Genomic DNA, 23,741 nt, shown 5'->3' with positions numbered 1-23,741 from the left:
AAACAATGAACGGTGAAAAATAAATCACCTTCCCACCTACTCCTTAGTTTCCCCTCTCAGTGACAGACTCTGTTATCAAATTCTTTATTTATCTTTCCAACAATATTCTGTGCATTTGCTAACAGACGCTCATACACACGGGCTGTTTATTGCACCAAATTTTGCATGCTAGTGTCTTGCTTTTCCCACTTAAAAATACATCTTGGGAGATGATGCTGTATCTGTAACTGGAAGCTGCCTCTTACTTTTCAAAGCCTAAATAGTATTCTGTTGAATGGATGCACTGTAATACATCCTTTACCAATAGGCGCTCATATTATTTCCAAACTCTTGCTTTTACAAGTAGAGCTACAATGAATATCTTTGTATAGACATCTCTCTAAACATGTACGTATGAGGTAAACGCATAGAAGTAGAATTGCTGTGTAGGAGGAAATGTGTGGTTTGTAAAATTTATTTATTCATTTATTTATTTGGATCATAGTTGATTTACAATATAGTGTTAGTTTCAGGTATACAGGAAACTGATTCAGATATAGATATAGATAGATAGATAGATAGGATTATTTTCCATTACAGGTTATTACAAGATATTGAAAATAGTTCCCTGTGCTATATAGTAAACCCTTGCTTATTTATTTTATGTAGAGTAGTTTGTATCTGTTAATCCCATACTCCTTATTTATCCCTCTCTCCCTTCCCTCTTTGGTAACCATAAGTGATATCATATAATATTTGTCTTTCTTTCTTTTTTTTTTTTTTGACTGTGTTGGGTCTTCGTTTCTGTGTGAGGGCTTTCTCTAGTTGTGGCAAGCGGGGGCCACTCTTCATCACGATGTGCGGGCCTCTCACTATCGCGGCCTTTCTTGTTGCGGAGCACAGGCTCCAGACGCACAGGCTCAGTAGTTGTGGCTCACGGGCCTAGTTGCTCCGTGGCATGTGGGATCCTCCCAGACCAGGGCTTGAACCTGTGTGCCCTGCATTAGCAGGCAGATTCTCAACCACTGCGCCACCAGGGAAGCCCTAATATTTGTCTTTGTCTGGCTTACTTAGTATGATAATCTCTAGGTCCATCCATGATGCTGCAAATGGCAATATTTCATTCTTTTTTATGGCTGAATAATAGTCCACTCTGTGTGTGTGTGTGTGTGTGTGTGTGTGTGTGTGTGTGTGTGTATATATATATATATATATATACACACACACACACATACCACATCTTCTTAAACCAATTGCCTGTTGATGGACACTTAGGTAGCTTCCATGTCTTGGCTATTGTAAATACTGCTGCTATGAACATTGGGGTGCATGTATCTTTTCAAATGAGAGTTTTTGTCTTTTCCAGATATATGCCCAGCAGTGGGATTGCTAGATCATATAGTAGCTCTATGTTTAGTTTTTTAAGGAATCTCCATACTGTTTTCCATAGGGGCTGCATCAATTTACATTTCCCCCAACAGAGTAGGAGGGTTCCCTAGGAAACGTACGTTTTTAATTTTGATGGAATAATAGGATATTAGATGTGACATTTCCTGTTGTCTTAGATTTTCAGCAAAGGCCCCAAAGACCAAACTAAGTCACGAACTACCTATTCAGGAGCTGGGAAGAGATGGTAATACCTGTTTTCTTTCCACCTTTAGCCTCATCTCTGCCTCAGGGTCATATATGAGAAGGCCAGGAATTCATCGAGAGGCAGAACAAATGTTAGAAGAGACGGTTTCTTTAGAGAGTGAGAAACTGGAGAGTTGTCAGAGCAGCGTGCTGTTTCTCCTTTCCCGAGTTTGTTTCCCTCTTAGTTTAAGGCAAGTCGCTGGGGAGGGTTCATAAGAGCAACTCAGAGACCTTGTCACGAATCCCGTGGAATTTGGGGGATGTAGGGTTTAGTACCTGAGTCACTGCTGGGGAAAGCTTCTGAAAGCCACAGTCTGTGGCAGAGCTGCCTCCGTGGGCAAGGCGAGAAGAGGCTGCCATGGGAACAGCGGCACCCTCCCCGACGCTGGGGAAAGGTGTGTGTTTCCTGTGACCTGCTGTGGGCCCTGTGGAAGGGAGCTGGAATTGAAAAGGATCCCACCAAGAACAGGCTGGAGGCGCCGGGGTGGGGATGGAGGCAGGGTGCCAAGGTCTGAGTGTGAGAGCCACAACTGTCAGCAGGAGAGTGTTGGTGGGGTCAGGAATGCTCAGGTTAAGGTCTCCAATGAACCCCAGAATCATCCCATAAGAGACAAGCATTTGGGCACTGGTCACACACAGAGGGTACCAAAGCCAGATTACAACTGTCCCAGTCATCAAAGACCTTTTCCACCCTCTGCGTGTCTCCGCTCCCAGCGTCAACCCTAGGGGAACTGGAGCTCACAGGGTCAGGGAGAAATGGAGGGAAAAGAACAAGGTGAAAGAATGAAAAGCCAACCAGGACCCCCTTTCCGGGCTTCAGGTTTCTGAGCCTGAGTCAGGACTGATCCAGGGATTGTGGAAAAGGTTTAAATTGCAGGAGGTTACAGCTTTGATGTGAAACTGGTCTAAACTTGTCAATACCTGGAAAATGAGACTATTCACTAACTGAAAGCGACTACATATTTAAAGTATAAGAAGTAGAAAAATATTTTTAGACATCTTTGAATTTCTTGTTCTTCCCATTTATTAGTATTGTTTTTAAAAGCCAATTAGAAGCAAAGTTTATTTCTTTAGATTTCTTTTAGCTTTTTATTTTGAAATTATTTTAAATTTTCAGAAAAATTGCAAAACTAGTACTCACAAAGTTTACATATACCTTCCACCTAGCTTTCCCTGTTGTCTTCTTGCATAATCATGGTATGATGATCAAGACCAAGAAATTGACACTGAGGCAATGCTATTAACTAAACGCCACAGTTTATTCAAATTTCACTAGTTTTTCCTGGCCCAGGATCCCATACTGCATTTAATTGATCTGTCTGTTTAGTGTCCTCCAATTTGTAATAATTCCTCAGTCTTTCTTGATCTTTCATGACCTTGATAATTTTGAAGAGCTCTGTTCAGTGATTTTGTAGAATGCCTGTCAGGTTTGCCGGATGTTTTCTCACGATTAGATTGAGGTTGTGCATTTTAGCTAGTATCCCACAGAGGTGATGTTGTGCCCTCTCCAGGGCATCCTAGCAGGGGGTACATGATGTCAATATGTCTTGTTATTGGTGATGTTGACCTGGATCACTTGGCTAAGGTGATGCCTCCCTGATTTCTCCACAGTTGTGGAGACTATTTCTCCCTTTGTAATTCATAAATATCTTGTGCAGAGACACTTTGAGACCATCAAATTTCCTGTTTCTCTTCAAACTTTTGCTCACTAATTTTAGCATCAATAAATGGATTTGCCTTCTCTAGGGTCTAATTCCCTTTCTGCCTGTATCAGTGAAGCACAGTAATAACTCCACAGTCTACTTTCCAAAGGCTGGGTTATTTTGCCTAAACTAATCATAAGCACTTCAGCAGGAAGTCTGGTGGAAATTTGCCTCCAAGTCCTGCCCTCCTGCGGGCTCCTGCCATTGTGAGGCCTATATGTCTTCTTATTAATCCTAATCATCTGATAGACAACTACTGACCACACACACACACACACACACACACCCCTCCCAGGGACAGGCATTAATTCTCAGAGACTTTAGAGCCTAAATTAATATTCATAGGCAGAAACAATTTCCTGAGGCAGCATCAGCTCCTCAGCCTCCCCAGGTGAGACCTGGCCTTTTGATATACAGAGCCCCGGACAGTCCCCTTTGCTCACACACCTTCTTTCAGCACTTGCTCCAGGGCTTGACAAATGAAGGGTTTCAGGGCACGTACCTTTCCACATTAGAGCTTTTCTTTATTTGAGGTGCAGGGTCAAATTCTTTCACAGAATCCCTATTCTCTGGTAATCTCTGCAAATGGAAGGGGGTGGCTCCTTTGAGGATATATTATTCTCTTGTACAAAAAAAAAAGCTATAAATGAGTGATATTGTTTTTCCAGTTACCTTAATATTAATCCAAATGAGAAAATTACTACCTGTATAATGATGCCTAAGAAAGATCTATTTCCAGCCTTAATATTCACATTCACCATTACACTAAATGAACCAGAGTTCGTGGAAATGCTCAAAAGTTCACCAAAGGCCTAGTGAACATTATCCAATGATGTTTTAATAATTTATATCAAGATTAACCCTCTCTGGTCGGTGTTACCCAGTTGTAGGTTTTATGTATGTCTGCCTCTTGATCCCACAATAGTATTAAGTTAGCATACAAGTTTGCAGAAATATTAATAGCCAAGAATATACATCTTCTGTCCATAGAATCACAAAAAAGGTCTATGATAGATCAGTGAGAGTGAAAAACAGTCTTTTATTGGGCTTGGTTCAGTTCTCTGTAAGATGAAAGAAAATATAGCAATGGAAAATATCTTATATTCCTACTGTTTATTGTTTCATCGTACCATTTATTGAATATTGGTGTTTTTATTATTGAAACTTTATACTATGTTTAATCAATTTTGTTTCCAACTCTATTATCTGATATTAATTTTTATCAATTTTAATTTCTTTTTTCTGTTTTAATTTGTTTTTACTGTTTTTAAATGACCTATCTTGGACCAACTTTCTAACTTTAACGTTTTGGAGTATTAATCTTGCTTATTGATTTAGGCAGAAACTGGCTTTTAACGGTAGGTTTAGATGATTTATATTAAATCTGGTATTTGGTACATTTGGTTTTCATTCTTTCAATGTTTAGGATCTGTCTCTTTGCTTATATGAACTATATTACCCCCTTTATCTTTGAAAAAGTTTTGGAAGACAAAAAAAGCCCTATTTTAAAGACATACATGAATATCGTAAACCATTCTGTAAGCATTCTAATGATCTCTTTCCCAAATCAAAAGCCTGTTCCACTCCCCTTCATGGAAGAAAAAGGCTACTATTCTTTTTGTCTGTGCTTCTTGTTCCCTACGCTAATTTCCCATTCATAATTAAATATGATATTTCTCACTGTTTCTCTTTCATGTTTCTTTTATGCTTTCTGTGTCTTACTTTTCTTCAAATAATTAAGCTGGTGTCATAACTAACCCTTCCAGAGTTATCCTTACTTCTTTAACAATAGTTGCTATCAATAATTATCACGGGTTCATTTTTTAGCCATTAGCCATTCAAAATTTCTACCACTAATTTTAGCCTTGCATAGTGTACATTGTGGCTTTGAGCACTTTTCAAACGAGGCCCCTGGCTGCCACATTTCTTTTGAAATTGGGCCGATCTGAGAACGTCTCTCTGTTGCCTCCCTATACAAGTGGCTTGATGTGGCCCATTATTCTAGAGTTGCAGCTTATCCCTTCCATAGAAGATGTCATCACCGTGTCATTAGGCATTTCTCCTTGCAGTGGAAAAAGCCAAAGCTAGTCTGATATTTCGCTCTTTGAAAATGACCTACTTTTTCTACTTGGAAACTTGCAGAATTCTCTTTTTTTCCCTTATAGTTTTAATTTTTTATGAAACTATGCCATGGTGTTGCTTTTGTTATTGATTTTGCCTGGAGCTTTGGACGTACTTGCTGTAATTTTTTTTCAAATATAATGTTTTCTCTGAGTATTGATTTTATCCTTTTGTTTTTTTTTCCACCTTTGGAAACCCCTTTTATTTGGAAATCAGATCTCCAAATTTAACAACTTCTCTTGAATTATTTCCTTATTTTTTCACTCCTTCTCAATTCTGAATATTGTAATTATGGATAAGGAGGGGGTGAACAGTTGCTGTTTTTTTTTAATGTAAAGAAACCACGAACAATGACAATTGTCAAAAAAGGAGGCCTTGTTTTAATGAAGAACAGTTGACACCTGTTTGGCTGAATCAGGGATGACATGGCAGCTGGACCATTTTGTCCATTTTCAAACAGAGCCAAGGATTTATGGGTTCCTCCTTTGGTGAAGGTGGTAGCAACTGCAGCTAAACACAGAGCAGGTGGAATCTGTCACAGATCTCACTTCTCTACAGACTGAGGAATTTTTTCATATAATCTGCAGAATAAGTCAGAAGCAATTAAAAGACAACAGTGGTAAGTTCTTGATATGAGGAGCCCCCGCCCCCGCCAAAGAGGGCTCCGGAAGTTCAGCTCAGAGTGTGAAGTCAAGTGTACAAAGAACACCGCAAACGGCGTGAGTTACAACATGGCTCACAACAGCAGCTGGGGAAAGGGAGAGGGAGATTCTTCTGGTTGTTTGAGGACCAGGGATCCCCTGGGGCAGATATTGTGACTTAAGATATCCATCCACAGGCAGCAGGATCTCTACCTGTCTGGGGTTTAGCGTGAGCCCTGACCTAGATCCTGGACCAGTGATTGTTTGGAGTCTAGGCCTGGGAACCAACAGAGGCCCTGGCTGACAGGTTGTGCCAGCCTGAAAGGAAGGAGGGTGGTGGGAGGGCTGGACCCATGTTCATGTGGACTGACAGGGATAGAGATGTGGGAAGTAAAAGGGAGTGGTCAAGGCTGGGCCGAGGAGGATGAGTTCGGAATGAGATCACTAATGCTGTACTTGCCTCGGTGGCAACTGATATAGAAACAACGGTTGGGGGGCTTCCCTGGTGGCGCAGTGGTTGAGAGTCCGCCTGCCGATGCAGGGGACACGGGTTCGTGCCCCGGTCCGGGAAGATCCCACATGCCGCGGAGCGGCTGGGCCCGTGAGCCATGGCCGCTGAGCCTGCGCGTCCGGAGCCTGTGCTCCGCAACGGGAGAGGCCACAACAGGGAGAGGCCCGCGCACCGCAAAAAAAAAAAAAAGAAAGAAAAGAAAAAGAAACAAGGGTTGGGCTAAGACTGTAGATGGCATGTGAGTGGCCCTGGCCATTAGGAGCTGAGTAATAGAAGTCTTTGGGAGCACAGAGGCCATTTTTATGAATCTGGAGGGACCTATTTTCCTTATTTTATCTCTCTACCAGAGTTGTTTGACAAATGCCTTTAGTAATTACAGGTCTTTTCTATGTCTAGGCTTCAGATCTGGCCCTTCCTCTATGATCAGACAGGAGGTTATGAAACCAGGAACTATATTTGTTGTAGTGATCTTCTTGAGGACGTTGGCAATGACATATCTCTTTCCATTTGTTAGAGTTACCTGATAAATTCTTTCAAAGAAAAGTATGACTTCAGAGGGGGTACCAGCCCCTAATGGTCCTATTTACCTTGCATTTACGGATGCTCCTAACACATACGTTTGTTCATTCTTTGCAAATCCCAAATCCACTAAGCTCCCCTTTCTTATTGAAGATCCTCTCATTTGAAGCCCAGAAAAAGTAGAAACAATTTGAGCCCAATTAATTATATAGCATTGGATTTCCAGTTCCCACGACTTTCCACTGGACATGATGTTAGATGGTATTGCTGCATTTCCACCCCTTCAAAGCATTTTGAACATAAATAACTACAGTTATTTCCATCGAGGAAAACAGCTTGCTAAATTCATCTCCATGTACTTAGAATTCTAAGTTCCTCACTTGCCAGTAAGTTATTAAAATTCACTCATTTTTAAATAGACTTCCACCTTCCTAAGAGGCTTCTATATATCCTGTCATTACTTTTCTGCTGCTTTCCACAACGGGTAGATAACTGATTTGATGGGAGAAATTAATTTGACATTTTATCCTTAATCAGAACGTTAAATATCCTCCTAACCATAGTCTTAGTCATTTGTGTCTTGTCATCATACAACGATTGCACTTTCTTCTCTAGATCCATAGTTAAAGTTTGAAATTGAAGGTACACGAGAGATGAGGACCTCATTTTAGAAACTCATTTGCTATATCGATCTAGGAAAGATGGGCTTGCTCCCTCCTGTCCAGAGACTCAGAGACCCTTGGGTGTCACCAAGGGAACTGCGCTAGAGACAGGAAAAGTGCAGGATGATTTTATTTTAAAAAACAAACAAAAGCAAAACCTCTGCTTTTCTGGGATATCGCTGGCATTTATGGAAACACGCCCCCACTTCTGAAGAATCCTGCTGTGGGACTTGAAGATAATCTTCGAAGGTGACCATGTCATATAAGTCTGAGTTTCGAGCACGCAACAGCTAAAATTACCTGAAGGAACAAAGGTCTTCTGGGGAGTGGGAGAGGGTGAGGGAAACTGGAAGGTGGGGCAGGGCTGGGTCAGGAGCAGACCAAGCCCACAAGCCTCAGTTTGCTCCTGTTTTCAGTTATCAGCCACCATTATCTATCTTCACCAGCGGTGAATGGAAGAGGCAGTGCAGCAGAGGTGCGCCCGGGGCGAACCGAGTGCCGCCCCAAAGTGCAAGTCAGAATTCAGTGAGTGTCCTGGGGGATAGTCTGAGACTAGACTGCTCTTTAATAGAAGTTGTCCCCCTTTCCGCATCTGCCCCCATGGCCCCTTGTCAAGCTCAAAACTTGTCCTCAGGTTCTGATTGACTTGAAAGTGGTTTTGCAAATACATCTCTGTTTCTTTCTGTGGACAGGAGCTTAGAATTACTTAGCCCAGTCTCTCATTTGATAGATTAAAAGAATTAAGCACAAAGAAGTTCAATGACTTGCCCAAGGTCACTTCTTGTTGAGTTTAGAACCACCATCTTTGTATTATGAAAACCATCTCCAACATTTCCTAGATTATACACGTATTTTTTAAACTTGTGTTGAACTTGGACATAGAATGTCTTATGGCTGCCTGGCACCTTTTGAAGACAGTTTTAATATTTGAAGAATTTTGACTAACGATTCCCCATCCATAATCTCTCTAGCCAAAAAGGACTCTTCCCACCTTCTCTGCAGTAAGACACAGGCACTGGTGCCACCAATCAGAGGGCCTCACCTAAGACTGATTCAGAAGGAAATGAAATAAGTTCCTCATTCTGCTGCAACTGTGGCTTCAGAGCCAGCTGGCTTTCGGAGGCTGTGGTGGTCTCAAGGTTGGGTTCCTGACAGAGGCACAGCACTGATGTGGCATCGGTGGCAACTGCAGTGATGTCAAGTCCCTGGTATTCAGGTCAGAGCAACCTGGAACATTTGGGTTCCGTGGTGACAACAGTCAAGCCAGTGTTGTGTTTTGGTGTGGGCAACGTACCTGGAGCTTTAGCCTCTAGCCCGGTTCTCCAGCCTTCCAAGGTTCTAGGAGCTCCCTAATAACCTTTTAATAAAGTCATTTTTTGCTTAAGCTAACTCCATGGGTCCCAGTATTTGTAAATGTTATTGGCAAGGTGAACGAGCAGGATGAAATCAGAAAAACACCTTTGTTGTTCCCTCACCCCATTCCCTATTCCAATGCCCTGCCCTGCCTCTGGATGAAATTCCTCTTAGATGATAAAAGCCCTCTGTTCCCCTTCGGTCACAAGAATAGTCTCATGTTAGTGATTATTGGTCCAGTCCAATATGGTAATAACAATTCTGGAATCTCTTCTTAGTGAAAGCTTCTTCCCTCTCCAGCTTGGGTGTTGGCTTTATCCTGGAAGCATTTATCAGAGGAGGGAGCGTGGTCCTCTTCTCTCTCTTTCCCCCTCCAGGGCTTCTCCTTTCCCTCTTACAAGGCTGCCTCTACTCCCCCAGAATTAAAATGAGCAGGAGGGAGGAGAGACAGAGGTGGGAGAGCACTCACAGGGCCAGCGCAGACGCACCTGGTCTTGGTTTCCTCTGGCCACGGCACATGTTTAAAGAGATCGTGTATTCAAAAGGTCTAGTACAGCATACGACAGATGCTTAATAAATATTTACATTTATTTTCATTAGGTGTACATTTGATGTTTCCACTCTATTAGACAGTAAAAAGAAGAGGGACTATGCCTAGTCTTTGTACTATTGTCACCTATTTTATTGTGACTATCCTGTTAAGCTCCATCATTACTGGGATACTGATAAAGTCATCAAGGTTTAAGCCTCTTAAAAGACTACACTCTGGGGGTTTCCCTGGTGGCGCAGTGGTTGAGAGTCCGCCTGCCGATGCAGGGGACGCTGGTTCGTGCCCGGTCCGGGAGGATCCCACATGCCGTGGAGCGGCTGGGCCCATGAGCCATGGCCGCTGAGCCTGCGCGTCCGGAGCCTGTGCTCCGCAAAGGGAGAGGCCACGGCAGTGAGAGGCCCGCGTATGGCAAAAAAAAAAAAAAAAATTACACTCTGGTTATTTGTGCACATGTGGTGATCCTACTGCAAGCACAAGCTTTCTAAGCCGGGGGCATATTGTGGGAGATAGATGGCTTTCCACCAAAGACCCTGATTCCCCTTCAGTAGAGCTATGACTAGAAGGTTGCTTCCCAGCCAGCTCCAACATTTCCTAGACTCCCTTGTGTTTAGATGGGGCCATGTGACTGAGTTCTGGCTAATGGAATGTGGATAGAAGTGTTGTTTGACATTTCCAGGCCTGGCCCATAAAACCTTTGCACGCTCTCTCTGCCCTCTTGGCTTCCCAGATGTTGGTGTTAGGGTTAGCTTGGAAATCATGTGTTGACGATGGCAGAGCCTCCATCAGCCTCAATTCTGTGGAGCAGAACTCTCTGCTTCCAACTGGACTTTACATAAAAAAGAAATAAACTTCTACTATGTTAAGCCAAGGGTCAGCAACATTTTCTATAAAGGGCCAGATAGTAAATATTTAGGCTTTGAAAGCTGTATGGTCTCTATTGCAACTACTCAACTGTGCCATCTTGGTGTGAAAGCAGCCATAGGTGACACATAAATGAATGACACAACTATATTCCAATAAAACTTCTTCTTTTTTTTTTTTACAAAAACAGATAGCAATCTGGTAACTGTGGGTGGTAGTTTCTGACCCCTTTATTAAGCCACTACAATTTTGGATTTTATCTGTTAGAGCAGAATACTACATTAATCAATTCACTTTCTTATTCAATCTTGTGTCAGCACTACTCAGTGTGATGCAAGGCACAGAGTAGATACTCAGTGATGAGTGAATGGAGAGACTCGAAGCACAGAGTCCGGAGTTTCAACAACTGTCTGGGACAGAAGATCATGCCTCAGGCCTGAACATGGCCAGGAACTTAGTCTGAGCTCCTTGCATAAAGCTGGGAGACACAAAATGTTGGATAAGAAAGCTCCCTCTACTGTCCCTCCATTGTCTTCAAGACTGTGTCCAGTTTTCCCACCTTGGCATTGAGGGATTTCTGACTCTGGCTTCTGCTCTTATCTCCATCTTCTTTTCCCACTGCTCCTTCTTCTTTGTGTCTGAGCCCCAGGAATACCAAACCAAGTTCCCTAAATGTTTGGCAATTTTACACATGCCGTTTCCCCTGTCAGGAATGTCATTCTCCTTCTTGTTTCCCTAGCTTAACTCCTCCACCTCCTCTTATCCCACCTAGACTAGGAGGTAATAGTCGTTGATGTGCTTATCGTCCATATGGCCACAAACCCAGCTCATCCTTCAGTTACAGCACTTATCATGTTCCGACATGTCGATATACCTGTCTACGTACCTGGTTGGGTGCATCCTGAGGTCAGGGACCACTTTGTTTTCCATACCCCCAAACCCTATGGCATACTTGGCACTTACTTGGTTCTCAGTAGAAACTGGTGAAAGAGTCAGTGAATTAATATGAATCCCAGCCTTAACGAGTACAGCAATAACTACATATGTTGAAGAGTTGTTTTACTCTTGGCATTTACAGATATTTGATTCAAAAACACTACCAACTAAAAATGATATATCATGGATAACATAATAACTTACATTGGATTTACATTTCCAGTAGCTGGTAAAGAATGTCCATTCCTTCTGCCTCTGCAACAAAACCACCCTTGGTTGCACCTGAGCCCAGAGCAACTGAGGTGCTCAAGATTACCCCGCACAGAACAAAAAGGCTAAAGTCTTATTAAACGGTTTGGGCTCTGCTGATGGCGCATGGATCCTCTAAAAGAATACACAACTCTGTGACCCAGATTTTCCAGAAAAGTCCCACTTTCAAGTGTTTGTTCCATTTTTCCCACAAATAAGCATACATTTTTCAAGCCATATGTCTCTATTTTGTTTAAGAAAACATGACTGCTGTTAAATAGCCAACTCCAGCCCTGAAAGGTACATTAAGTTCATGATAAACAGCCTTATAGTTAACCCAGCATCTCACCTAAAGACGTTTTTTGAATTTACGCCTATTGAAAAAATTTAGAAATGTCACAGTACCTAAATCTTTTAAAAGTCTCCATCTGACTATATATAAAACTTGGCTACAATTTTTAACATTGTGCTAGTAAAACTGAGTGAAATGTATTCCTTAAATTTGGAGCTTTTGAACCGGCTTTGCCTTTTGGCCAATTTGGCATCCATTGGGCTAGTCTTTTGCCTCTGACTCAAAATCATAATGGAAACTTTGACCTCACGTCTAGCAAGAAGGGTAGGAGCAGGCCTTAAAACTGAGGTATTCCCACCCCAAATGCAACCACAGTGTTTCCAGTGCTTACCTGGTGGGAGCCCCAGGGCAGCCTGACTTGTCACCAGGGGAAAGGAAGACCTGGAATATTCGGGGTGGGGGGGGAAGAGATGGTGGCTCTTGTTTGTTTGACTGACTGCTGCTTGCGCCCAGGACGAGCCAAAAGCAGAAGAGAAGGAAGCAAAAATAGCCTCTGATGAGGACCTAGATCCAGAGGGGAAACCACTCAGGAACAGAACTGAGGTTTGGAGACGGTCCTACCCACCCCTCTTCCTTTCACACACACCCTCGCTTCCTCTTCCCAGGGCCATCCAGCCTGTGAACCCCCTCCCTGCTTGTCTGGGCACTCCTGGTCCAGCACTTGTCATCCTCAATGCCAGACACATGCTTGGCAGGGTAGGTGAAAGATGGGCAGGTGGAGTAGCCTTGGAGCTCAACTCAGGTGACCTTCACCTGGCCACTCACCTCCGTAATCCCTTTTACGAGGGGTTGAGCTAACGGTTTGGAGCAGGTGGGAACTAAGGAGAACGGGTCCTTACCTGAACAGATTGCAGGATGGATGAAGGGACAGATATTTAGTTGAACCACAGGAAGTTGCCAGTTATCTAGACAGATAAATAGATAATTTAGGTATGATAGATGGTGGATAACAATATGTACACCTAGGTAGATATAAAAGCAGATAGTGATAGAGATGGCAAGTTAGGAATATACAGATCAATTTAACTGTACATCAGTTATTTGAGGCACATATGTGCTTCTTTCTAGAAGGAAAGGATGGTCTGAGAGATATCAAGGACAAAAGAACAAGATGTGCAGACATCTATGGGAGCAGTGTCAGCCCTGGTAACAACCAACCCATGCCACAAACCCTATTCCTAACCTGCTCCCACCTCGACAATTACAGTAAAATCCCCAGCAGAGCAGAACTGTCAGAAATTGAACTCTACGAAATGGTACACACCACTTAGGTACAAATGAGATATTTTGTTTTAAGATAATCCATAAGTACATCTTAGGGTTTTGTAAAATAGCTCATAAACTATGATTTATACATTGACTTGAGCTAATCTGCCCCCATGGACTCACAGTTATTATTTATCACTTTCTCCCAAACTGAAATATAAGTATTCCGGACCATTAGTTATTGATCACAGTCCTCTCTTACACCAAAGGGGACAGATGGAATCACAGTCAGGGTCACCTTCATACTGTTAATGCTAAGTTAGAGAACAAGGCTTTCCATTACTTCATCTTTAAATGGAAGGTAACTGGCAGAGTAGAGCTGACCTGATGTGCCCAGCAAGTTTCAGGTCAAACGTCTTCAACCCAGAACAGAGACATGGCAAGCCTTGCTCACTAGAGACTAGAAAGGTCATTTGAGCCCACCTAAGTGTAGGTGGCCCAAGGGGAAGAGACAGGGGACACTGCCTTGCCTTTGTAAGCCCCCATCGGTAATGTGGACCAATCAGTTTATCTACTCCTCAGCCTATAGGGAAAAGTGAATAAGGCAGCAGAGCAAAGGGTGTGTGTTTCCCCACCAATACTTTTGAAAGGGCTGAGTTCTACAAAGTGTCCTCTTTTATGAGCAGAAGCAACAATGTGTAGAGAAAGGTCCTTCCTGCAAAAGTCTGTGAAGCCAATGGAGCTCCTTGGGAGCTGCTGGGGAAATAGTGATTTGTAACTCTTGTTATGACCCTTCTTCTACATATACACATATAGGTAGCTTGGAAATACCAATCCATATTTTGGAGGCCCTACTGAAGGGATTCCAATATTGTAAATTCCCTTGCTCCCCCAATGGGTGTGAGGTTTTCCACTTCTCAGGTCCAGGCATGGCTCCTTACCATGGTGGCCAAATGCTTCCTGGCTGGGGCTGTGGGATACTGATTGCCCCTTCATGAGCCTTGGGATACCCACCAGGGGAGAGCTGGGGAAACTACTTTGCCTGGTTGGAGCCCCAGATGGACGACTAAGGCCCCAAAATGTCAGGCCGAAGAGCCTCCCCAGTTCTGCTGTGAACGGTCCAAGTGGGTAGCACACTTTAAACTCTCTTGAGAAATGTCATGAGTGTGTCCCGGAAGCCTGTTTGGAAGGTGACACTTATGGACACTAACTTGTTTCCAGAATCAGAAAGGAGATCCATGGCAGAAATCTCCCCCCACCCCCCAATCCCCAGATATCTAAGGAAAATTTCCTTGACACAGGACTCAAATGACAGAATAGGTGATCGGGCAGGCCGTGAAACCCAGAGGCGGGACACTGTAGACTTAGTGCAGAAATGAAGAATTTCTGAGACAGAAAAGAAAAAAAAACAAAAAATAAAATAGCAACAGACTTAGAGGCTTACTTCTGTGACTGTGGAAGAACCCTTGAAGACCCTGCTGAGTATCTGAGTATGTGGAAAGCAGCAGCGATCTGCATGTTAAATTCCTAAACATCCCAAAAGGCAGGAAAAGAAAACTTCAGCATGCGCACTGATGATGAGAAAACCCCCGCAGAGGGCACAGGAGCAAGGAACTATTACAGGAAGGAGTGAAATAATATAATGGCTCCAGGATAATCAGAGATATGAGTTTTGTTTGTTGGATGATTTTGTTTTGTCTTTAAAACTCTGAGAGGTTGAAGCTGCAGATAAGAGAGAAGAAATTTCAAGGAATGAGGTGCCTAGAGGGGTGGGAGTGAATGAGATCCCAAGTGGGTAAGGAAGGAGTTCCCTGGAGAGGGAAGACACACGCACCTCCTTCACTGATGTGTGGGCTTTCGGGGAGGAATAGAAGCAATGCAAGTAAGTTTTAGACCAGAGTGGGGAAAAGTGATGAGTACCATCTTGTTGAAACCATGCGACTCAGATTGGGACTTGAACCTACGGTCTTTTAATTGATATCACATTCCTGGTCTCAGGACATTTTTTTTTTTAAAACATCTTTATTGGAGTATAATTACTTTACAATGTTGTGTTAGTTTCTGCTGTATAACAAAGTGAATCAGTTATATGCATACATATATCCCCTTATCCCCTCCCTCTTGCGCCTCTCAGGACTTAATAAAGCTCAGGTTCTTGATATCTCATTGCAAAAAGAAGTCAGTGAGAGACAAAGTGATAGGTAAGAAGCAGATTTATTTAGAGAGAAACACACTCCACAGACAAGAGTGAGGGACATCTCAGAAGGTGAGAGGCCCCAAATATGGCATGGTTAGTTTTTATGGGCTGCATAATTTCATAGGCCAATGAGTGGGAGGATTATTCCAACTATTTTGGGGAAGGGGCAGAGATTTCCAGGAATTGGGCCACTCCCCACTTTTTTCTTAAATTAATTTATTAATTTATTTATTTTTGGCTGCGTTGGGTCTTCGTTGCTGCAGGCAGGCTTTCTCTAGTTGTGGCAAGTGGGGGCTACTCTTCTTTGCAGTGTGCGGGCTTCTCATTGCAGTGGTTTCTCTTGTTGTGGAGCACAGGCTCTAGGCGTGCGGTAGTTGTGGCTCGCAGGCTTAGTTGCTCCATGGCATGTGGGATCTTCCCAGACCAGGGATCGAACCCATGTCCCCTGCACTGGCAGGCGGATTCTTAACCACTGTGCCACCAGGGAAGTCCCCCACTTTTTGATCTTTGATGGTCAGCCTTGGAACTGTCATGGTGCTGGTGGGTGTGTCATTTAGCATATGCTAATGTAGTACAATGAGCATATAATGAGGCTCAACGTCCACTGGAAGTCAAATCTTCCACCATCTTGCACCTGGCTGGTTCTAACTAGTTTTTGTCATGTCCTAGAGCTACGTCATTCTCTTAAAGGTTGTGCCCTGCCCCCTTCCCTCCTGTTTCATTACTGCCATTGTTCTGTCTGTGAAGTGTGCAGCAAGGTCCTTGCTCAGAGTGAATAAAAGTGAAGCTGTAAGGAAAGAGTGGTGGCAGTTTTCAAAAGCCATCGGGGAAAACTGGGGGCCTGGGCCAGCCATGGAGGCGTGTGAGGGAAGGTTCACGGCTCGGTGTTGATGAAGGTGGTGGAGCTGGTGGTGTGAATTCTGAGGAGGATGTGGGTGAGGACTGGAGTGTAACAGCCACTTGACTGGAAGGGCACCCCCTGTGTGGGGTGAAGCTGGGAGTCTGTCTGAGCCACCTCCCCTTGAGGGACCCAGATTTCTCCAGCTTCCTTTGCTCCCTGATAGGAACGTGTTTATGAGAGAGGCCATAACCTTGCGGTGGTGACAAGGCTCAGAGTGGCACATGTTGAGGGGAGCTGGAACCACCAAGACCACTGGGACCCAGAAGGTAGAGGGTCGGGAAACAGAGGGAGTCTCACAGAAAAATAGAGGGGGCAGGGGTGGGGGCTATTAATCCAACCCGTTATTTAATAGCTGAGAAAAATGAAGACCAGAGAAGGTAAGACAGTGGCAGAGGAGGGACTCTTAGCAGATCATCCATTCCTCAACCAGGTTATTTCCATGGCTCCCAGGCAGGGAGGTGGGGAGGGAGACATCTAAGAGGAGATGAATCTCCTCTTGGAGCCACTAACCATGTGAGGGATAGGCTCTTGGGTGTGCTCCTGGGAGACTGGGCAAGGCATTTAATTACCACCTCCCTAACTCCCCAGGCAAAGACTTTTTTCCGGCATCTCAGGATGAAACAGGAGGGAAGGGGGCAGGGCACAACTTTTGAAAGAATGATATAGCCCGAGGACGTGACATAAACTGATTAGAACCAAATGGGTCCAAGATAGTGGACAAGTGGCAGACTTCCACTAGCTCTTGAGCCTCAGTATACGGTCACTGTAACACACCAGCAAGCTAAATGACACACCCACAGGCGCCATGACAGTTCCAAGGCCGACCATAAGGATCAAAAAGTGGGCGGTGGCCCAATTCCTGGAAATCCCCGCCCCTTCCCCAAAGAGTTGGAATACTCCTCCCACTCATTAGCCTATGAAATTACCCACCCCTATAAGAACTGACAACCCCATACCCTCGTGCCTTTCTTGCCTTCTGAGATGGCCCACACTCTGCCTGTGGAGTGTGTTTCTGTCTAAATAAATCCACTTCTTACCTATCACTTTGCCTCTCACTGAATTCCTTCTGTGCTGAGACACAAAGAACCTGAGCCTCAGTAAGTCTAGACACCAGGTGAGTAATTCTAATTAAAAGACCGTGGGTTCGAGTCTCAAGCAGGGTTTTGGCCAGGTTTGAGTCCTGGCACGTGGGCTCAGGTCCCAATCAGAGTTACACGGTTTCAGTTGAGGGCTGGTGACATGCATGGAGGAAGGATCTCCTGAGGAAGGGGGTAGTGGTGAGGAGATGGACCACTGATGCAGGGATAGCATTTGCAGGCAAAGCAGCTGCTCATACTTGCCATCTTCACAAGGAAGCTGAGGTTAAGAGTTTCAAAACAAGTTCATTGCCAGTAAAAAAAAAAAGAAAAACAAATCAATCAAGACTTCAGCTCAGCAACTGCTCAGCAGCAACTCTGTCTCCCCACCTCCATACCCTACACTAGATTTGTCTTAGATTTCACCTACAACACCTCCTAGAGGCCTGGCCTTCATTCTCCTAGCCAATCACCATCTGGTTCCCAGGGCGAAATGCAATATCCAAACCCAGAGCAACAGCCTCCGGTCCTGGTGGTGGATATCAGAGCCTCAAGGAAAGGCCGGCCACCACAACGTTCTCCCCAGTGATGTAGCTGGCATCTGGACAGCACAGGAAGGACAGAGTCCCCACGGTCCTCTGGCTGCCCTGCCCTGCATGGAAGGGGGACAGAACTGCAGTCTCGGTGCCTGTGCTAATGAACTCTGACGTCTGTCTCCCTGCTGACCTGGCTGGAGGGCCCAGCATACCTCCATCCCTGTTTCCCACCTCCCAGGCTCCTCCTGTCCTCCAGCTCCCGGCTCCCAGGCTGTGCAACCCCAGACTCGTTGAGAGGAATTTCTGATAAGCCAGGATGCAATCAGAGTCCTGTCTCCTCTGGGGACCCCACCTACCTCTGTGATCCACAGAGATTTTTAAAAGAGTTTTGCACAGCCAGATTATATTCAACCTGAAAAAATTCAGAGAGTCAGTGCTCGATAGGATTGTGAAAGGCAAAACCTGGCTACTCTTGGCACATGTGTGCCTTTTGGCGAAGATGACCCTGCTTAGGGCCCGGGGCTGGGGATTCCACTGGATCTTCTCACAGAAGCCAGAGCCCTGATTCTGCTACAGAGAAGTGAGAGGCTGCTGTTCTCAGAGCCCCGAGCGGCTTGCCCAGCCAGGGAAAGCACAGGGTGGTTGGCATGGGAACTGCAGGCAGCTGCTGAATCCTCACCACTCGGCTGAAGTCAGTCTTGACAAGTCCTGGAGACACACCCTGCACTCGGATGCCCTTATGGGGCCAGCTCCACAGCCAAGGACTTGGTAAGTCCCAGTGGGGCAGTTTGCTGGTGGTACTGGTCCAGCATCTAAGAAGGAAAAAGAAACAGTAGAAGTATACTGCCACTGAGGGGAGGAGCTCTTGCTGGACCTCCAGGGCTGTGGAGGATAAACCTGCTCTCCCTTAGACCCAACTCAGACGCGCCTCCCACTCCACCCCTGGGAATTACCAAGGAACAAAACTGAAGCAGGAGCAGGATGAAGCCCGGGCTTAAAGAAAGGTCAGGAAGGCAGAGGCTATGTTGGTCTATGCTCGACCCAGAGAGAAGAGCTTAGGTGCGAGGTCAGGGAATGGGACTGAAGAGACCCAAGGCCAGACCCCTGCTGTACCATGACTTGGTCGACCTTGGGCAAGTCACTTAAGATCTCTAGGTCTCAATTTCCTCATCTGCTATGTGGTTTATAAGCGCTGCCTGTCGATAGTCACAGGAATGCCATGTCTCTACTGCCCCCTGGTGTGAGTTTTTAAAAGAACTCTCCTTTGAGCCCATACAGCTCCTCTGGTGCCAGACTTGGCGAATGCATGTTCAAGACACCCCTTTCCTTCAGGAGAATAGAGTACCTCTCCAGGGTGCGCGGCTTGGCGAGCAGAGCATAGACTGGATTTCAGCTCCCACTTGTCCTTGTCCCTGGACCTGGTGCCTTTGCACAGTGAACAACCTGTACAACCATCCACGGCAGCCCTGGGGGTGTGGGGTTTGAATGAGATAAAGGCAATGAGTGTGATTTTAAGTGTGGACCAGAGAGATGTTCAGTGTTTGTGCACTTGGATATTTTTATCACACAGGATCAATATTCACTTCCCCGACACCCTGGCATCCATTCCACTGCCCCCTTCCAAAGCTCCCCACTCACTGTGTGGAGGTACATAGACAGCAGCAGTGGCAATGAGCACCGCAGAGCCTCCCCTGTGAGGAAACAGACAGGTGTGATGAGGTAAAAGGTGAGCACAAATGTGAAGCAGATGCTCCCAGAAAATGGGCTTCTGACGAGGAGACAGAGCTGAGCTATAATGGGAGAAGAAGGGAAATTGGGGGTGGGGCCAGGGTCTCTGGGGAGAAGTAAAATCTTGTGGGCCTGAGAGGGTGCTGACACAGCCTCCCCTGCTGGGAAAGCCCAGGACTCCCTGGAACCAGTCACAGGGGCAGGGCCAATCAGTAGCTGGGTCTCTGGAGAACAGAGCTGGGAGCCTGGAGGCAGCCGCCAGGGTGAGGTCGGTGCAGCCCAGGGGACAGCCACTCCCATAGGAGAGAAATGCGTTTAGAGTCAGCTGAGTTTCAAATCTAGAACTGTTTCTGATTCAGAAGAGAAGAGGTGAAAAGCAAAGGGGGGAAAACTTGGCTACCAGAGGCATGCAGGGGAGGGACTGAAGGGGCTTCCTCTGGCCTCTTTGGAGGGGTTTGGCTCTCTGGGTTACACTACCAGGCCCTGGGCCTGGCATCTGGCCTGCCATTCTCAGAGGACACAGCCTGTCAGGGGTGATTGGGGCTCTTCTGTGGGTTTGGAATTTGCCGACCACATTCCTTCCAGACAGTCCCTTTCACTGTGTTGGCCACATCCCCGGGGACAAAGTAGCCTGCAGATGTGGTTCAGGAGGCGACGGGGACAGACCCTGGCAGCCAGAGCACACTCCTTCTACCTCCTCTCCTTGGGATATTCCACTGAGGGCTCCTTCCCCAAGTGTCCCCTTGGTGTAGAGGACAGCAAGGCCGAGTCCCCCCAACTCCACGGGCCCTCCCTGCCCTCCCCCCTTTTCTCCACGAGGGGCAGCAGCCGGCTCAGCAGCACAGCCGGGACCTCACGTTCACGACCAGGATCTGCAATCAGAACAGGGTGGGGAAGCAGCCACCTCCACTCCCTGGAGTCCCATGGGGAGGAGCTGGGGGTGTGGGTGCTCTTCTCCCAGAGTGCGGAGGAGGGGTCTGAGGGACCTGCTCGCCCACCAGGAGCACTTGGCTCACGAACCCTTCACTGTCATTCACGCCAGACTCTCCTCATGGCACGTCACCCTCCAGAGAACCAGGTCAGTGAAAACAGTTATCAGGAAAGGACATTGGGAAAGCTGGGGTGTTAGTGCCTGCTTTAATGAGGAGAGGTGAGAATTTGCACAAGGTAAACAACGGTGCTGTTTTTAGGGGCAGATGCGGAAATCTGACTTTCCTAGAAAAGCCTGAGGCTTGGCTGGGAGAGCCAGGGAATGTGAGAACCAAAGAGAGAAAGTGGGGCAGGGTCTGCAAGGAGAGGAAGGAAGGGGTGGTCAACGGAGGAAGACTCGACAAGGAGGAAAGAGGGACCGGCTCTGCCTGATCGCAGGACCCACCTCTGCGCACATTGCGGGAGGGGTCAGGATGGTGCCCTCAGAACAGCAGGGGCAGGGAGTCTGCAGAGGCAGCAGGAGTCCCTGCTGTGCTTAGTGTGTTCCATCTGGGATGCCGGGCAAGGGTCCCTTTTCTCAGCCGTGTCTGAGGACATGTGAGGTGTCCCTGGGACAGCCAGACTGGAGGGATCAGAATGGGTGCCAGTGAGTCGAGACTACAACAACCTCAGGTTTCTGAGCCAGGAGAGAGGATCTGGCCCTGAGCGGGTGTGTCCCGTCACACCTTGCGCTTGGAGGAAGGCTGAAGTAGAGAAGGTCTGCAGCATCATTGGCCACCGGGGCAGATTGACCCAGGTGTGCTCTACCCATTGGGACCGGGGGCTGCAGTTCCAAGGAACAGGGGGCAGCTGGGAACACGTGCAGGTGTGTGAGTAGACTTGGGAGACGGAGAGAACCTCACAGCTCCATGCTCCCCGGGCCTCACCTTGTCCCCCACCAGCTTACCGGCCCCCAGGGTGCTCCCCACCAGGGGGTTGACTGCAGCACTCACACCAGGAATTTGATGCCCCCAGGACTCTAGGGCCTGGGGGGAGACAGAGGCAGCACAGAGGGTGAGGAAGAGAAGAACTGTGGATCAGAAACCTCCTCCCTTTAAGTCCCATGTACCTGGTATCTCTTCTCTGGAAAACATAGCTGGCTGATTCCCACTGTCTTTTAAGGCTCTTCAAAAACAACCTTTTCCCTGTGAGCCCCCAAGAAGAGTATCCACTCCCACAGTGACCACGATGGGGTCCCAGCCTGGCATCTCCCCTGCTCCGGTCCACAGACCAGCCCCTGTCATGGGCATTGTCCCAGCTTCACCAGGCTTCGGGCATCTGTACCCTGCAGGGACCTGCCAGGGGCAGAGTCACAGTCCTGCTTAAGAATGTGGGTTTGGGGGCTTCCCTGGGGGCGCAGTGGTTGAGAGTCCGCCTGCCAATGCAGGGGACACGGGTTCGTGCTCCGGTCTGGGAAGATCCCTCATGCCGCGGAGCGGCTGGGCCTGTGAGCCATGGCCACTGAGCCTGCGCGTCCGGAGCCTGTGCTCCACAATGGGAGAGGCCACAACAGTGAGAGGCCCGTGTACTGCAAAAAAAAAAAAAGAATGTGGGTTTTGGAGTGGGGCAGAGCTCGGTTCAGAATCATCCCTGATACTTAAGGTCTGTTTCCCACCGTAAAGCTGTTATAACAACATTGAGCGCCTCACACACTAATGTGATGGGGTGTTGGTATATGTCTGGCACTGGGAAATATCCAAAATTATCTTAAGGAGTGTTTTGACTTCCCTAGGCTGGGTCTGTGTGTTCTGATCTCTGCACCTGTATCACCCCCATCCCTGGCCCCTCAGCATGGACAAAAGCCACTCCCACTTCTCAGCCTTCCCCACGTAGCACACAGTGCCCGTCATGTTCAACCGCTCCCCCTGCAGCACCGCCACCACCCAGTCCACGTTCTGCTGCTTCTAGATGCTGACCACCACGTGGGTCCCATCCTGGGCCAGACGCCAAGGTATGGTGAAGCTGATCCCGCAGCAGAGATGGCTGTGATGGCTTCAGCCCCTTCCCTACCTCCACCTGGGAGCCTGATCACGAGACATAAAATGTATTCCCCAGTGTCCCAGACTCCAAATCTGTCTGAGAAAAAAGGAAACTAACTTTTACTGAGCACCTACTATGTGCTGAGCTTTCACAGTGTCCTAGCATCCATTCTATCATAAAGGCATTATTATCCAAGTATAATATTTTACAGAAGTGGTTAAGTCAAGTCACAAACTGCCCAGGGAAACAAATCCGGAGCCCCGATTCAAATCCACGTCTGAGTCCAAAGCACCTGCTCTTTCCAGCTTCTCACTCTGCCTCCTGGGAAATGGGAGTGTTTAATGACAGAAGCTCACTCTTGGAAAGATGATAGTTTCCAGAGCTGGGTAACAGGATAGTGGATTGGGCAGGGATGTGGGAGAAGGAAGTTGACAGCAGATCCACTCTGTAATGGGGATGCTACATCCCTTGGGTGCATCCCAGTTGGGTACTCCCATTACTCAGCTACACGTGGACTCGGTGACCACAGCCATTTTGGCAGCCAGTGCACAGCTCCTGTCTGCTCTACTGCCGTGCATTCTCATTGAGAGAGGGAGTGGCCCAATATGTATGCCATCTGTATGCTCTGGACTCCCGAATTTATGTCTCTAGCTCAGACCTCTCTCTCGAACCCCAGACTAGCGTATTTAAATGTCTACATTTTTACAAAATTATTTTATTGAAGTATAGCTGATTTACAATGTTGTGTTCGTTTCTGGTGTACAGCGAGGTGATTCAGTTATATATATATAGTTTTTCCTAATCTTTTTCGTTATAGTTTATTACAGGATACTGAATATACTTCCCTGTGCTATACAGTTGAACCTTGTTGTTTATCCATTCTGGGTAATAGCTTGCATCTGCTAATCCCAAACTCCCAATCCATTCCTCCCCTACACACCCTCCTTGGCAGCCACAAGTCTGTTCTCTATGTCTGTGAGTCTATTTCTGTTTCGTAGGTAAGTTCATTTGTGTCATATTTTAGATTCCACATATAAGTGACATCATATGGCATTTGTCTTTCTCTTTCTGACTTACTT

General features: G+C 46.3%; 1 protein-coding gene across 1 annotated transcript in view; it reads right to left on the bottom strand.

The window, feature by feature from the left end:
- The window catches only part of DHRS2 (dehydrogenase/reductase 2), a 164,271-nt gene that overhangs the window by 80,690 nt on the left and 59,840 nt on the right, over positions 1-23,741 (bottom strand). Inside the window, 1 exon segment of the mRNA XM_049705855.1 lies at positions 20,511-20,565. Coding sequence (XP_049561812.1) covers positions 20,511-20,565 — 55 coding nt within the window.

Source organism: Orcinus orca, chromosome 2, assembly GCF_937001465.1.
Source record: "Orcinus orca chromosome 2, mOrcOrc1.1, whole genome shotgun sequence".
Lineage (NCBI taxonomy): Eukaryota > Metazoa > Chordata > Mammalia > Artiodactyla > Delphinidae > Orcinus > Orcinus orca.
Note: the sequence above shows the minus strand (reverse complement) of the source record. Positions and strands in the feature narration are given on the sequence as shown.